This window comes from Chionomys nivalis, chromosome 19 (genome assembly GCF_950005125.1).
Source record: "Chionomys nivalis chromosome 19, mChiNiv1.1, whole genome shotgun sequence".
Lineage (NCBI taxonomy): Eukaryota > Metazoa > Chordata > Mammalia > Rodentia > Cricetidae > Chionomys > Chionomys nivalis.
The window spans coordinates 6,755,682-6,772,739 of NC_080104.1; the positions used below are offsets into that span (position 1 = coordinate 6,755,682).

At 43.2% G+C, this 17,058-nt stretch overlaps 1 protein-coding gene across 2 annotated transcripts in view; it reads right to left on the reverse strand.

Annotated features, from left to right (window-relative positions):
• Nucleotides 1–17,058, reverse strand: part of Plcl2 (phospholipase C like 2) — a 179,072-nt gene that overhangs the window by 55,640 nt on the left and 106,374 nt on the right. For both annotated transcript variants that reach the window (XM_057794697.1, XM_057794696.1), the window contains 2 exons: nt 7,485–9,971; nt 4,868–5,071 (listed from right to left, as the gene is read on the reverse strand). In XM_057794697.1, the coding sequence (XP_057650680.1) occupies nt 4,868–5,071; nt 7,485–9,971 (2,691 nt within the window). The remainder of the gene's footprint in view (nt 1–4,867; nt 5,072–7,484; nt 9,972–17,058) is intronic.

Below are 17,058 nucleotides of genomic sequence, written 5' to 3' on the forward strand. Positions count from 1 at the left end.
TATTGATATTAATATAACATCTTGGGGACAACAAGCAAATAAAGGTTTTTGTAACTTTATTATTAAAAGGTAGCAAATAAAAAAATCACAGATTAAGCAGACACAAAGACTCTACAGCTCACTGAACTTCTGTACAGGTAGAGAAGCCGTGCAGACGGAAGCTGTATAAGTAACAAGGAGGTAACAAGGGGTGCATGGATCACCCTAGGAAACAGAAATACGAAATTTCCTGGGTAAACTGAAGGAGGGGGAGACACGGGGGGTGAGGGGAGAGGATGGGGGCCAGAAATACGAGCAATCAGTTGATCAAGTAGGGAGTGGTATGGAGGGGAAATAATGAAAAAGATGTCTTGACAGAGCGGGCTATCTTGGTGTTAGGGAGAAAACCAGTACTGGGGAAACTTCCAGGAATCTACCAGGACGACCCCAGCTAAGACTCCGAGCAATAGCAGAGGGGTCTGAACTGCCTTCTCCTGTAATCAGACTGGTGACTACTCTATCATTCAGTAACTGACGGAAGCAGATGCAGTGATCCACAGCCATGTACTGGGGTGAGCTCCTGGAGTCTAGTTGAAGAGAGGGAGGAGGGATTATATGAGCAAGGGGGAGTCAAGATCATGATGGGGGATCCCACAGACACAGGAATTTATGGACTCTCTGGACCTACAGCCAGGGAACCTGCAGGGGACCAAACTAGGCCCTCCCCATGTGGGTGACAGTTGTGTAGCTTGCTCTGTTTGTGAGGCTCCTGGCGATGGGATCAGGACCTGAGGTATAAGCTGGTTTTTTGGAATCTATTCCCGATGCTGGGATGTCTCACCCAGCCTTGATGCAGTGGGGGATCTTGGTCCTGCCTCAACTTGGTACGTCATGCTTTGTTGACTCCCATGGGAGGCCTGTCCCTTTCTGAATGGAGAAAGAATAGTGAGGGATGGAGGGTAGACAGGAGGTGTGGGGAGGGAACAGGAAGAGAGAAGGGAGGAGAAACTATGGTTGGTATGTAAAATAAATGAAAAAATTTAATGAAAACAGAAGCTGTGAAGCTTCACATTGGATTTTATTCTTTCATTATAAAATATATTTTATGTACTTATCTGCCACCAAAAAATGAAAAATCTACAATGGAGTTAAAACTAGATAAACAACTAGTTTGCATCCTCTCTCATAATTCAAGCTCACTGCCTACAGTCAGTCAGTCCTTGCTCACCCCCTAATAGTTAGCCTTTCCTGTTGTGTTGTGTTATCCTATATCCTCAGGCACATTTGTTTACGTTTGTACATATATTATTTGTTAGATTCCGTAGATGAGAGGAACCATGTAGTTGCCATATGATGGATTCTGTGAAGACACATAAAGCTACAAAACTGGATCAAAAAGAGCCATATAATCTCCTGTGCATGGGCCCTGAAGCATCATAACACAGAAGTTTCTAATGTCCCCACCACGGACGACACGTGGGAAGTTGTCATCACACCACCTTAAAAACTCTCCTTCCCACTGGCAACTGAGAGCACTCGGAGCAGCTCAGGTGTGCAGCTTTTGGGAGCATCACTTGCTGAGCCTCTCCAGCCACCAAATTAAATTACAGACTATGTCTTTCTGATCTTTTTGCAAGATGCATTCATATTCCAAATTATCCCTCCTCCACTCCCTCTCTCTCCCCCCTCTTCCCTCTCTTTAGGTCAATCATGCCCTAGACACTTTCTCTTTCTTTTGCTCCCACATTTTTATTGTCGCCACAGGTGACTCCTCTGACTGAAAGGAGCTCTTAACTTCAAGGTGAGTGGAAAAGGAGTCACGAGGAGAGGAGCCCAACAATGGCCTTGCTGCGGACCACCGTCTTGACTCACAGGAGCAGGCTGCACTAACTGTGAGACTAATCTCACTGAGTGCAGCAGCAGCAAGAGAAGGCACACAAAGCCACATCTGTGCTGCTCAGTGTCAACTGCCAACACTGTTGTGTGAAGAAGACTTTCACTTCACATATTTAAAGAACAACTTTTCATACATGCAGTGGTCATGCTTCCCCTTCCCGACTCCTCCCAGACCCTCCACTCATCCACACCACCAAATTCTGCGGCAGCATAGTTTTACCATATCTGACCCAATCAGTGTTATGGGTGTGGGACTTACCAGGACCACACTTCTAAAGACCCAAGGTCGGTGGGTATGACTTCCTGACCACATGCCCCTCTGTACTGGGAGTTTGTCAATCCTGAGCTTGTAAATGTCTTGGGCATGATGTCACAACTACTGTGAGTTCTTATGTGCAACTACCCTGCTGTGTCTAGAAAACACGGCTTTGCTGAACTCACCTACCACCTTGGGCTCTTACAACCTTCTTACCTCCTCTTCTGAAATATCCCCGAGTCTTAGGAGAAGGGGTGTGTTACACATGTCCCATTCAGGGCTAAGTACTCTATAACACCTTATTCTCTGCAAAAAGAAGCTTCTCTGATAAGTGTTGAGAGATATGCTAATCTGTGAGTACAGCAATAACTAATAGGAGTTGGTTTAATACTATATCCACCTAGCAAACAACAGTAGCAGAATCTGCCCCAGGGCCCATCTACCACAGGTTCTTGGCCCTGAAGGTGCTGTGATGGATGGGCTCCATCTCATGGAGTGGGCCTTACACCAATCAGGAAGTGCCTGGTCACTGCCGCAGCACTCATGTCACTATTGCACGGCTGAGAGTGTCTTGTCACACCAGCCACTGCTGCAGCTTGCACAGTCCCTAGCTAGGTGGCACCTGTGACACTTCCAGCACTTTCAAGCATTAAGGAAGTAGCTAGAGCTGGAGCTGTACCTGTCACCACCCACAGCAATGGATAATGTGCCCTTTCCTTATGTCCAGGCCAGCACTGGACATCCTTTGTCTTCTGAATATGAGCCATTATGACTGGGTAACATAAACTCTCAAAACAGGTGTAATTTGCACTACCAAATAGCTAAGAATGTTGAACAATTTAAAAAATATTACTCAGCTATTTATATTTTATAGTTTGAATCCTGTTTAGTTCCAAGCCCCATTTTTCAAACTGGGTTGATTGTTCTCTTGATGTTTAAATTTTTAAAAAATTCTTTGTAGGGGGGCTGGAGAGATGGCTCAGTGGTTAAGAGCATTCCCTGCTCTTCCAAAGGTCCTGAGTTCAATTCCCAGCAACCACATGATGGCTCACAACCATCTGTAATGAGGTCTGGTGCCCTCTTCTGGCCTGCAGGCATACACACAAACAGAACATTGTATACATAATAAGTAAATAAATAAATAAATATTTTTTAAAAAAAAATTCTTTGTATACTTTATAAATTAACCCTCTGTCAGATGTATAGCTAATAAAAGTTTTCCTTAATCTCAAAAAAATTATAATTAAAAATAACTTGGAGCTTTTGTTCCTTTTCTATTTTGTGGAATAGATAGCAGTGTCACTCTTTGGAGTCTGGTAAAACTGTACCTTGAATACATACGGCCCTATGCTTTTTTAATTAGGAAAAATCTTAATTACTTCTTTTATTTCATTGGATGTTTTCCAGTCCAATCTGTTATTATGTATCTTCTAATTGGGGGAATAAGACCATTAATAATAAGGGATATTACTGAACAATCTGTACTCATTTTGTAACTTTCATGGAATTTTAAGATACCTTTTTTGATTCAATGTTCTGGAATTGGTTATTCGCTCTGTGCTCTTAGGTGTGTTTAACCTTCTCTTCAAAACTAAGCATTCCCGCCATTGGGTGATTCTCTCTGCATCTTGTCTCCAGCAGGAAATGCTCAGTCTCTTGTATATCTTAAGTTCCCATGAGATCTAAACTGAAATGGGAGGGAGGGTAAACACTTGGTGTAATGTGTTATGGCTGATCTCCACGTCAAATTGGTAGGTTTTAGAATCATCATGGAAACACATCCCTGGGTTTAACAAGGGAAGGAAAAGCTACCCTGACTGTGGGTGGCTCCATCCCACAGGCCGGTGTCCTGGAATGACTAAGAAAGAAGGCAGACAGTAATGACCTCTGACTAGTTTCATTCAGATAAGTATTTCCCCAAACTGCTTCTCTATGCACCCTATGGGATGTTTATTAATATCCTCAGAAAGCACGATTCCGCATAACACATTGTGGGAAATGCTAGACCAAGATGTTTGTCTTTCCCTTCAATTACCTCAACTACTTTAAATTACAGCTTTCAGACCAAAACAGACAAAAATCTTTTGGATAGGATAAATGATGCCAATCCTACCTCTCCTCAAACACACAAGATGTATCAGAGGAAACTTAATTTTCAGTTTCTTCCTCTGGCCTGAGCTAGTGCTCTCAGGTGGAGGAGGTGGTGGCACAGCACTCACCCCTGGATACACTCGGTGCCCCACCCTGGAGGAACACCCAGCACTGTCAGACTGCCGACACACCGGGTTCTAACAGCCTCACCTATACTAGGAATTTGAAGTAAGAGCTGTTCATGAATTGAATTCTTCCTCAGCAGGCCTGAGAAGTAGCTCAGCAGTTACAAGTTTTGCCTTGTGAGCCTGAGGACTTGTGAGCGAGTTCAGTCACTGGCTCCACAACAGGAGAGAAACAGGTCCTGAAAGTTGTCCTCTGACCCTGGCACACACAATACGCTCATGCTCCATTGCCCTCCATCCCTTACATATAAGCATACAATAGAAAAAAATTTCTCTCAGAGTTATAAAAATTGTAAGAGAATTGTCTACCAGAACGACAAAGCGAGGGGAGACACTATTTCAGCATAAGCCCACGCAGGACACACGAGACAGGAAGGAATGGTCAGCAAAGACTGCTCTTCCATCTGCTGTGGTACCCTAAAATACCCTTCTCCCCAAGAACAGGACCAAGAGGACTCACCATGTCATAAGTTGTAACAATCTTCTTCAGAACCTCAGGCACAATGGCCTGCAGCTCCATGGTGGGGTAGGGCTCACTAAGGTTCAAGACCACCAGGGGGGTGTTGTCCGGGCCCAGGAACCGAGGTGACACGGCAAGCATGCACTGCATGAGGTTGGCCACTGAGGAGAGGCCACACAACTCCTTGAATGACACCACTGCATTCTGCAAAACAGAAAAGAGGCCCTAGGGGTCACTGTGATGGCGATTCTTAGTTGTCAACCTGACCACATCTTGAATTAACTAAAATTCTAATGGCTGAGCACACCTGTGAGGGAGTTTTTCTTAATTAAATCAATTGAAGTGTAAAGACCGACTTCCTTTTATTTATTTATTTGTTTGTTTGTCTATTGAGACAGGGTTTCTCTATATAACCTTGGTTGTTCTGAAACTCTGTGTACCAGACTGGCCTCGAGCTCTGAGATCCGCCTGCCTCTGCTTCCCAAGTGCAGGGATTATAGGAGTGCACGACCACCGCTTGGGAGAAGACCCACTCCTAATCCAGATCTTTGAAGTGGAAAGATAAACTTTTAATTCAGATATTTTCGGGTGGGAAGATATACCTTTAATCCAGGCACCCTTTCTACCTGAAATCTATATAAAGGGCAGAGGAGAAGGAAGCTTTCTCTCTCTTTGACAGCTTGTTCTTCCTCTCACTAGCAAATTCATTTCTTCACTGGCATTAGAGTCTACTTCTTCAGGATTCCAGTGTATGCTGAAAACAGCTGAGACATCCAGTCTGATGGACTGAACAATTAACTTGATTCTTGGACCTTCCACTGGTAGATAATCACAGCCTGTAAACTATTCTAAACATCCCACATCGCGTGTGTGCCTGTGTGTGTGTGTGTCCTAAGTATGTATACATATACAATGGGGATTTTTCCCAGTCAGAATATGAGTCAGGAGTGTGACTCCAGGCATGCTTGTGCCCTGTGTAGACAGAACAGGTGGCCAGAAGGAGCAGATCTAGAGATCTATGCTTCTAAGTAATCCATGTTCTGGAAATAATTTTGAATTTAAACATTTCATTTTTATTAATATTGCTTTAAACATGGCCATCAAGCTATGCATCATCTTGTTCAAACTTATTTTGTGACCAGGTATAGAAATAAATTATTTTGATATCTAAAGTGTGCTCCCCCAAGCAGTCTGCAATAAGTCCTGGCTTTTCTTCACAGCACATCCTGCATCTGTCACCTCAGCCTGTAGTTTCCCTTTCTACTACCCACCCCTACCCATAGCACAAGTCCCGGAGGGCAGGCTGACATCTATTGATTCCACCACAGTCTCACAGCCAGCCTGCCTATGCAGATGGCTCTGTGGGGCTCAGGGCAGAGAAGCCCTGAAGGCATGATAGTTGAGCCTTAACAGGTTCCAAAGGGAATTACGTTTCATATGCACACCAACAGCCACAGACAGGGAACAATGTTGTTTATTTTTGAACTGAGGGTTTGCCAAAATGCCTGTACCCTCAACAGTGGAGAAACCCTTTCAGTTTCAGTTATTCTGTGACCAAATGAGGACCATGGATGCCTGCATGCAGACATCTGTTCTTATTCCAGAAGTAGCAGCAGAACTGGAGAGGAAACATACTGAAATGTTTCCTGGGATAGGAGTTACTGCTAATGCCATTTTTATAACAGTGGCTTAAGAGCAAACAAACAGGCGAGGGAAAGAAGGCTCAGTGGTTAAGAGCACTGGCTGCTCTTCCAGAAGGACCTGGGTTTGAGTCCCAGCATTCACATGTCAGGTCACAACCATCTATCTCTGACTCCAGCTCCAGGGGATCTGACACCCTCTTCTGGGCTTTGTGGGCACCAGGCATGCATGTGGCACACAGATAAACATGCAGGCAAAACATTCATACTTATAAACTAAAAATAAATCTTTTTTTAAAAAAATAAACATCTTCTACCTAGCACACACTGCTATGTATGATCTCTTCCTACATGACTGACCAGTCCTAGGCCACAGTCAGATGTGTCGTCCATCCTTAATCAGGCACAGTTCCTGACTGACTGCTCTGAAACTTGTTATCATCTTAAGACTTTCATAAATAGAGTTATCATAAATATTTTATGTAAACAATTATCTATCCTCTAAAATCAAAAGAACAGTGGCTCATTTAGATGTTCCCAAGCACAAGAGTTCCAAAAGAAAGATCTGGAACACATCCCTTTTACTTTAACCAATCTACTTTTTGATAGGTCATCAATTTGTGTTCAATCTAAGAAATGATATTTAACAATATCAGAGATTCCCACGTACGCTGTGTTAAAACAAACAACAACAACAGAAACCAAACAAACGAAAACATAGCTGTTGACCGGCCATAAGAGGAACATGGGTAAGCAGCTTATGAGTCAGCACCAAGACCAGTTTACTCTAGCATGCAATCGACAGTTCAACAACTACAGCTCTGGAAGTCTAAACAATGAGAAACGAGACAATTAACAAACACTCTAACAACCAGTTGCAATTTACAAAGTATTGAAAATTAAATATACCACTGCAAAAAATAAACACACATCTACAAATCATACACATGCGAGGAGAGATCTAAACACGGACGCACCTGCATGTTTTCTCTCAGGTCTGTGGCATCCCGTATGGGGGGCTGGGCATTCTTGAACACTTCATCTACAGTTTTAATCCACAATGTTCTCAGAGAAGCATATTCCCGGGACTTCTTCCCTTTCCTCACAGAAAGGCCCCTCTTATGAGGTTTCCCTCCTCCTCTTCGGTTAGTAATGGCCACATGGACGAACAAAGAAGCATGGACGAGGACTTCTCCAGTCAAAGACTGCAGGGGAACATGGCGGTAGCCCGTCTGCAAGCATTCAAAGGGAATCGTGTACTGGCCAATGAACTCATCCCCAATGTAGTCATCGTCCAGCACGACGAAGCGCACCATGGCCAGCTCAGGGAGGTTGACTTGAAATTCAAAGCTTTCATCAAAAATGGGAGCGTCTCCATTCTGGTTTACAGTTTTTGTCCTTTGCTCTGCACAGTCGGCAGGGATTCCATGGATTTCCACATATACATAAGGATCTACTACATCACCTTTGGCACCTGACCCTTTGGGCTTGGGAAAGTTCTGGCCACTGATAATTTTGATGTGGAGCAACTGAGGTGAGACTCCAGGGACAGAGTCCTTTGTGTTGGCACTAAAGAAGGAGACTTCCTCCCTCATGATGGCCGGCCTAAGAACATAGCCACAGTTTCCATTCTGCCGAAACCAACCAATGTTCAGATCCATCATGAGTCCTGGAGTCTGAAAGTTCATGGCTACAATCTGACACCCACATTTCCAAAAGTCTTGAGGGTTCATGTTACTAGAGTCAATTCTCATTGGACTAGGAAAGACCCTGGCAAGAAAACGCTTATTGTAATTTACAAAGTCCCCAGGGTTTTCATTGGCATATTTGCTAGCAAGCACTTCATTAAATGAACACACTTCCCAGTACTTCTGCACCTGAAACGACACCTGGAATTCCTTGAACTGGACTGACTTACAGATGCTGACCAGTTCAGACAATTCTTTGCAAAGCTGAAAGCGCTTCACAGGCACTTGGTTAGGCTGTTCCACAATCTCTTTCCCCATCCTCTGAGACATTTCTGCCCCTTCATCCTCATCAGTAACATCCCCTTCCACACCAGAGCAATTTGAAGACAGCTTCTTTGCTTTGATTAGTATCTTCCCTTTCAGGACATCTGGGGATGGTAGGTAAGACTCCTCCATGTTGGGTGATGTTGTATACAGCTTGTCTCCTAAGATTTTCTTCATGTGCTGAACCATCACTTTCTGTTGTTTAATAGAACAGTGATTTTCTAAACATAAGATGAGAGGATACTCAGAAGCAAAGAACGCATACTTGTTAATAATGTCGATGACACTGCGGAAGACTATCTGAGAGGTCATGGTATGGCCTGTGTAAATCACAGGCTCATTATCTGGCCCATCCCATACGTCCAATTCAACACTCCTGCAACCCATTTTAAGTGCACGGATATAGCCTGTGATGTCAGAGGGGCCCCGGAACTGGTCTTCTATCAAGTATGTATTGTGAGACGAGTTTATAAAGTAATGAGACAGGGGCTGCTTCATGTCCTGACAGACCTTCTTATGTTCTGGATCAAATATGTAACAATCAGGGGACATCAGGTAATTAGTGAACCCGTCTATGGAAAGCCAGCCCTTCTCCTGACCTTCTTTGGATGGCTCATATTTGTGAATAATTTCAAGGCTTATTTCCTCATTTATATGTGCCACACCCTGTTCCGCCTCCAGAAACATCATAAGGTCCTTGGTATCAAGGAATTCTTTATTGCTTGAAAACTGAACTAAAAGGAAGTAAATTTCAGGTCTAGTACAAAGTTCATGAAAAACCTCAATAAATTCTTCTTTTGTGACGTCAGTACCAGCTTTGTCCTTTGATTTATGCAATTCTTTGAACTTAAGCTCAATTTTGCTTGTTTTTAAACCAGGATTGAGGTTTCTGATACACTGCACAGCATTACACAGAGTTATATGTCCAAGATCATCTACATCAATTTCACTAAACATTTGTGAAACCCAAGAAGTCCTCATGTTGTCTTGACTACTTTCTAACATATCGAGTGTATGTTTCCCATAAGAAATCAAGTATCGGAGTCCTGTTACCCAGATGTTCGCAACATCTGCAGAATTGGCAACCAAATCAAGTGACTCATAATTCTCTCCATAAATGACTGAAAATGCACAATCTTCAGATATCTGCTCAGAAATACCATTGCTGCGGAATATATCTGTGTTTTTCCCTGTTCTAACTTCCTTGATAGATTTGATATCAATCTTGGCTTTCTCAGAATCCTTTTTAGATGGCTCCCACCTCAGGCTTTGCATGTCGGCATCCAGCAAAAAATACCGATGATAAATCCTGGAGTTTGAGCGAACCTTTTTGAGTTCAGAACCCTCAACCATTGAGTTGATGCAGTCACTTGCACTGCTGATCTTCTTCTCTGTCGGCATGCTGCTGAACGACACCGTTTTCTTCCGCTCTCTTTTCTGTTTCGTGCCATCCTGGAGGGAAGAAAAGTGTGTTAGGATATCACGCTCAGACAAGGAATTAAATTTTAATTCCACGAAAAATGCATACTATGATTTTCTAACCTGGCTTGTGGAATGAATGACGGCTGTGCATATTTAAGAGTTTAGAAGAGGTCTTAGAGACTCAGCCTAATGTCACCAGGCCACAAAGTATTGCTTAATAACTGTACTCATGCTTGAAAAGGCATGTTCATAGGACTGGAAATTTTCAGGAAATACAGAACTCCTTTGCTCACAAAATACCAAGAATCCCAAGGCATCAAGAGAAGAACATTAAGTCAACCACAGTACCCATCTGCGAGTGGGGCCTTTGTAACTACACCACTCATGTACCTGTGCAGATACAGATCTCCATATCAGAGTTTCCTATGGGCTTAGCATTACATGCCTCAAAATCACCTAGGTTACTCGGTTGAAGAAGATTTGAGTCTATGAAATCAAATCTCTAGGGATGGTGGCAGGGATCTGTATTCAGGCAGCATCCCACATGCTGGGTGCAGAGACTACAGCCTGAAAGACCTTTTCTAGACACTTGAGTTTGATAGTATGTTTTAAGTATTTTATTTCTCAATACTATACATGACTAGGCTAGAAATGGTTAACCATGAACCCATAAAGTGTATGTTAAATGGAGAGACGCAAATCCCTGGCTCTTTACAGCATCACAGTACAGTAGTCAGGGTCCTGCGAAGCTCAGGTAGACACAGATTTCTGCTAGTCATGCTGGGCTTGAAAGGAGTTACAGGTTACGCTGGAGCATCTACTCTGGAGTTATTAAAGCCCGTTGCTGTGCATCTTCATGCTGCTGCTCAGGAACCTCCAATATGAACATGGGTTACCGTGCTACCCAAGTAAAGCTTCAGGGAGCACCTATTTCTAAAGGAGTCTGCATTCTCCACTTTCCTGCAAATCCAACATATTCACATGTAAGAGCTGACACACATTTACTCATGTGTCTCAAACCTTTCCTATACAGATGTCTTTATTTGAGAGGGGAAAAAGCTTAAGTGACTGCAAATATCTTTGGTGATCTGAGCTTAAAAGACAGCAGTGCTTCTCAAGAAGTGTATAACATCTGTGATACATTTCTAGCAACTTACTGTATTCACAAATAATAACAAAATAAATAAGTAATAAAAAACAGACTAGGAACGGGGGTGTGGGACTATATAACCTCATTATAGAAAAGGAAAAAATGTAACCATGTAAGCACATTCAAAGACAATTCTGCTTTTCCTGCTCTGCACAGAATCTAGGCAAATAAAATCTCCGTATTTTCAAAAGCCATTATTATTCTATCTATATCTGAAATTGAAAAACATTCTTACCTTTTTATTATCTATACTTCCAAAAGCAATTTGCAGAGGGTAACTAAACTTGATCTTTAAATCATATGTGTATCATTTTCTTCAAAGTTTTAGAATGAACTATAGAGGTTTTCGTGCTCTGAGATACAAAGTAAAAAATAAGGCCATCAGGCATTGTATTTCGTTCTAACTATATCATCAGAATGATAAACTACAGAAAGGTAAAAGCTGTGGTAATTGCATCTGTAAGATTTATTGTATCTTAGTCATTCCAAACCCTAAAGCATAGGTTGTTGTTTTTTTTTTAGTGAGTTGGCATGAAATCAAATATGTAGTCAGCCATGAAGCAAATGTATAAATCTCCTATCTGTCAGAACAAAATACATATCTTTGCCTCTAAAAAGACAAATTTTGCTTTAATAAGGACAACATGCTAATTTAGTAATGGAATTTCATAATCTGTAAATTACACCTCAAAGTGCTACTGGTAAAATGAGGTCACAAAGATAAATGGAGGTGTTTACCCACTGCTCCATTAAATAGATATGGTACTTCCTCAGCATTTCCATCTTTTATTCTCCTATTTTTACACTGATTATTAATTTACTGCTACAAATTCTAATTTGTTAAAAAGACACATTTCACATTCATGATTTTCTTAACTATCAGAAAAGAGAGGACTCAACAGCAATGCTCCTCAACAGAATGCACAGAACATATGCATGTATCCACACCAGCATATGTGGGACAGGCGGGAGCTTCAACACTGTACCATGGCTTTACAAACCAGGCCAGGCTCTGACTGGAGACTTCCAGTCACTGACTATACTGACGCACACTCATGGTGCTCACTCAGACGTAGCCTGAAATACTGGCAGCAAGGACACTCTTCACCAGTCTCCCCTCCCGATCTGCCTTAGCCAAAGCCGTAACAACACCTGAAGGAAAATATTGTCTCTCCTTTCACACTAGCAAACAAAGCCATTAGGAGCCACGAGAAGACGCGCTTGCTTACAAACTGTTCCAGTTGGATCTTAACTGCACCCCCTCCCCCCCAGGAGCTTGTGTGGTGGAAGCCTTGGGGAGGTGACTCTATAGAAGGACCATTCCATTCACAGACTCAGAACTACTTGGGACACTGAGGTATTGAGAACTTTCTAAGGTGGAGCCTAGTTAGAGGAAGTAGGTCATTGAAAGCATGTCATTGAAAGCATGCCCTTGAGCTGGGCTTGGTGGTCCAAGCCTTTACTCCCCGCATTCGGGAGGGGGGGGGGCAGAAGCAGCTGGATCTACTTGAGGTCCAGGCCAATCTGGTTTACAAAGGCAGTTCCAGGACAGCCAGAGCTACACAGAAAACCATGTCTCAAAAAACAAAATTAAAAAACAGGAAGGAAGAAAAGAAAGAAAGGAGGGAGGGAGGGAGGGAGGGAGGGAGGGAGGGAGGGAGGGAAGGAAGGAAGGAAGGAAGGAAGGAAGGAAGGAAGGAAGGAAGGAAGGAAGGAAGGAAGGAAGGAAGGAAGGAAGGAAGGAAGGAAGGGAAGCAAGCCCTTGAAGGGTGTATCTTGCCCTTGATCCTCCCTACTCCTTGCTTCCTGGCTGCCATGAGGCAAGTGGCTTCACATGCTCCCAGCCACCTTACAGCAGGCTCAGAAAAAAAAATGAAGACAACTGGACTGAAGCCTCTTAAACTATTATCCAAAGTAAATAGTTCCGCTTTTTAAATTGTTTGCCTAAGATGCTTGGTCAATAAGGAGAACAGGTGTGAACTTGATTTATGTCTCATTAGCTGTACCAGATTTCCTGGCTAGCAGAAACAGATGGACATGATGCCAAGACATGTATGCAGCTGGGTTCCCTATACCCAAGACCAAAGGAAGGGAAGACAGAGGGCCTGAGCAGGAGAGAAGGAGGGCTAGGCTGAGATGGCCGGAGACCAGTTCTCAAACCATCTAACTCCCGATTCTACCCTTCCCTGCTTATTTCAAGTTGGCCTTAACTTTTTAACTCAACAGCGATTAGCACTGCCTAGGCTAAAACAGCTGACCACTAGCAGAGCTGGAATGAACTCTGTGTGTTTCTTAATATATGTTGGGTTAAACTGAATATTGGAAAGAATTCAAACTATATGTGCCACACATACAGGTTTTTATTTTTCTTTTTAGATTTTAACTACAAAACTAAGTGGATCTGGCATGCATTAAGCGTCTAAAGTCACAGAAGAAGAATCTAACTTCCTGCAATGTCTCAAATAGTTTGAAGAATATTAAAACACACTTCTCAGAGCTAGTTGATACCAGCACTCATCACCGAGCCCTCTGGAGTGGAGAAAATGACAACTTTGTCTAACGATTCATCCCTGTTGCTCCAGAGCATTTACTAACAGCCAGGGAATGAGCATGCAGAAGGCCTGGACTGGGGAGAAATGGTTTCCTCAAGAGTTTACCTCCCTCACAACTTCATAAAAATGCTTAAAGATTCCTTTAGACAACACCCACAGCCATCCCCCACCTTATCTCTGTCCACCAGAGCCTTGGCTCTGACTGCCCCTGGAGAGGTGAGTGTCTCTAGTTCACAGCTAGAGGGCCTAGCTCTCTGGATCCTAGTCCCACAGGCACATCCCGAGCCCCACTCTCCAGCCAGCTAGACCCCAGGGACCTGAAGCAGCCTCCCCACACATGCAGTCCCACTGCATCTACAACCATGGGAGCCTTGGCCCTGATTGCACCTGGAGAGAAGCCCCCAGACCCACATCAGCAACTACCAGAAGTACGGCCCCGCCTGTACCCCTTGGAGGAAGAGATGGGTAAGCACCAATACAAGAACACATCCAACAACCTAAAGAGCAACATGGCAACACCCGAACCTGGTGGTCCTACAAAAGGAAGGCCTGAATATTCTAACCCAGAAGAAGCAGAAGAAAAGGTCCTTATATATAACTTTCTGAAGACAACAGAAGCCCTTAAAGAGGAAATTAAAAATTTCCTTGAAGAAATGGAGGAAAAGACAAACAAAAAAAAAATTGTAAGAAATCAATAAATCCCTGAAAGAAAGCCAAGAAATCAAGAAAAAGCAAGCAGATAAACCAAACAGTTTAAACAGTTCAAGACTTAAAAATTAAAATAGAGGCAATAACTGAGGGAATTCTGGAAATGAAAAGTCTTGGTAAATGCAGACTACAGATGCAAGCATAACCAACAGAATAAAAGAGATGGAAGAGAGAATCCCAGGAGTTGAAGATACGGCAGAGGAAACAGATTCACGGGTCAAAGAAAATGTTAAATCCAACAAATCCTTAACACAAAACATCCAGGAAATCTAGGACATCATGAAAAGACCAAACCTAAGAATTATAGGGATAGAAGGAGAAAAACTCCAGCTCAAAGGCACAGAAAATATATTCAACAAAAAAATCATAGAAGAGCTCTGTAGGTGCTGAGAAGTCCCATCTGGACGGGTGAGTGTGTGCTATCCAGGGGCGGACTGTCCCGGTAGAGAGCACAAACGCCCCTCCCCCAGCTCCTGCTGCAGGACTTTCTTTCCTACACACGGGCCCCCACCCCCCACCCCCACCCCTAAGCCTGCCTTGTCTGCAAGGTCCTTTGCTGTAGAACAGCTTCCTGCCCTCTCACTAAGGCTACCATCCCAGAGCAGTGAGTGCCTGACTTGAGGGCAGGCCTCAAGGTCCCCGCCAGGGAATGCGGGCCCCTGCTGCTGGGGCTGCAGTGTCTGCTGTGCTCTCCTGGACCTGCTCTGCCTGCCCCCTACTTCCCTTGGTCCCTGGCTCATTGGGGCTACCAGGAGCCCCTGTGTAGGTGCTGAGAAGTTCCATCTGGACGGGTGAGTGTGTGCTATCCTGGGGCAGACTGTCCCGGTAGAGAGCACAAACCCCCCTACACTAAGGCTACCCAACCAGAGCAGTGAGTGCCTGCCTAGCGGGCAGGCCTCAACAACCCCCGAAAGGGAGCACAGGACCTCCAGCTTGTACTGCAGTGTCGCCTGTGTTCTACTCCACCCCGCCCTACCCCCTGCATTTGGCCTTCTTTCCGCGGGTCATTGGAATACCAGGCATCCCTGTTTTGGTGTTGAGGAGTTCATCTGGAAGGGAACGGTTCCTGCCCCTACACTGAGGAGATACACCCAGAGAGTTAGTCACAGCAAAGACTAGTCCAAGACACCAGGCCTCTCCTGGCTCCATTTGAAGGAAAAGATGGGCAGGCACCAATGCAAGAATTCCCCCAACAACTTGAAAAGCAACGTGACATCACCAGAATCCAGGAATCCCGAAATGAGAAGTGTACACGCTAATCCAGAAGAATTAGAAGAATTCGACTCAAAAGTGAATTTTATGAAAATAATAGAGGACCTTAAACAGGAGGTGAAAAACTGCCATAATCAATTAGAGATTACAAACAAAAAGGTAGAGGAAATGAATAAATATCTCAAAGATAGCCAAGAAAACCAAGAGAAACAAGAAAAAGTAATCAAACAGGTAAGGGAAACAGTTCAAGACTTGAAGAATGAAGTGGAAGTAATAAAGAAAACACAAACCGAGGGAAGGATGGAGATGGAAAATTTGGATAAACGAACAGGAACTACAGAGACAAGTACCACCAACAGATTACAAGAGATAGAAGAAAGAATCTCAGACACTGAAGATACCATAGAGAAAATCAACTCTCTGATCAAAGAAAACAGCATAACCAACAAATTCTCATCACAAAACATTCAGGAAATCTGGGACACAATAAAAAGACCAAACCTAAGAATAATAGGGATAGAAGAAGGAGAAGTACAGCTCAATGGTCCAGAAAATATATTGAATAAAATTATAGAAGAAAACTTTCCCAACCTTAAGAAAGATATTCCTTTGAAGGTCCAAGAAGCATAGAGAACACCGAATCGACTGGATCAAAAAAAAAAACATCTCCTCGTCATATAATAATCAAAACACAAAACATACAGAATAAAGAAAGAATATTAAGAGCTGCAAAGGAAAAAGGTCAAGTTACCTATAAAGGTAAACCTATCAGACTCACATCTGATTTCTCTATGGAAACCATGAAAGCCAGAAGGTCCTGGATAGATAGATGTACTGCAGAAACTAAGAGACCATGGATGCAAGCCCAGACTACTGTACCCAGCCAAGCTTTCGTTCACTATAAATGGAGAAAACAAAATTTTCCAGGATAAAAACAAATTTAAACAATACGTAGCCACAAATCCAGCCCTACAGAAAGTAATAGAAGGAAAATCACAAACCAAGGAGTCCAACAATGCCCATAATAACTCAGACATCTAATGACCCTTCACCAGCACAACTTGAAGAAGGGAAACACACAAACTCTACTACCAAAAGAAAGAAAGAGAGAAAGGAAAAATGACCGGAGTTAACAACCACTGGTCATTAATATCCCTTAATATCAATGGACTCAACTCACCTATAAAGAGGCACAGGCTAAGAGATTGGATTCGAAAACAGGATCCAACATTCTGCTGCTTACAAGAAACACACCTCAACCACAAAGACAGACATCTACTCAGAGTGAAGGGCTGGGAAAAGGTTTATCAAGCAAACGGACCTAAGAAACAAGCAGGTGTGGCCATACTAATTTCTAAGAAAGTTGACTTCAAACTAAAATCAATCAAAAGAGATGGAGAGGGACATTTTTCACTCATAACAGGAACAATTCACCAGGATGAAGTCTCAATCCTGAATATATATGCCCCTAATATAAAAGCACCCACTTATGTAA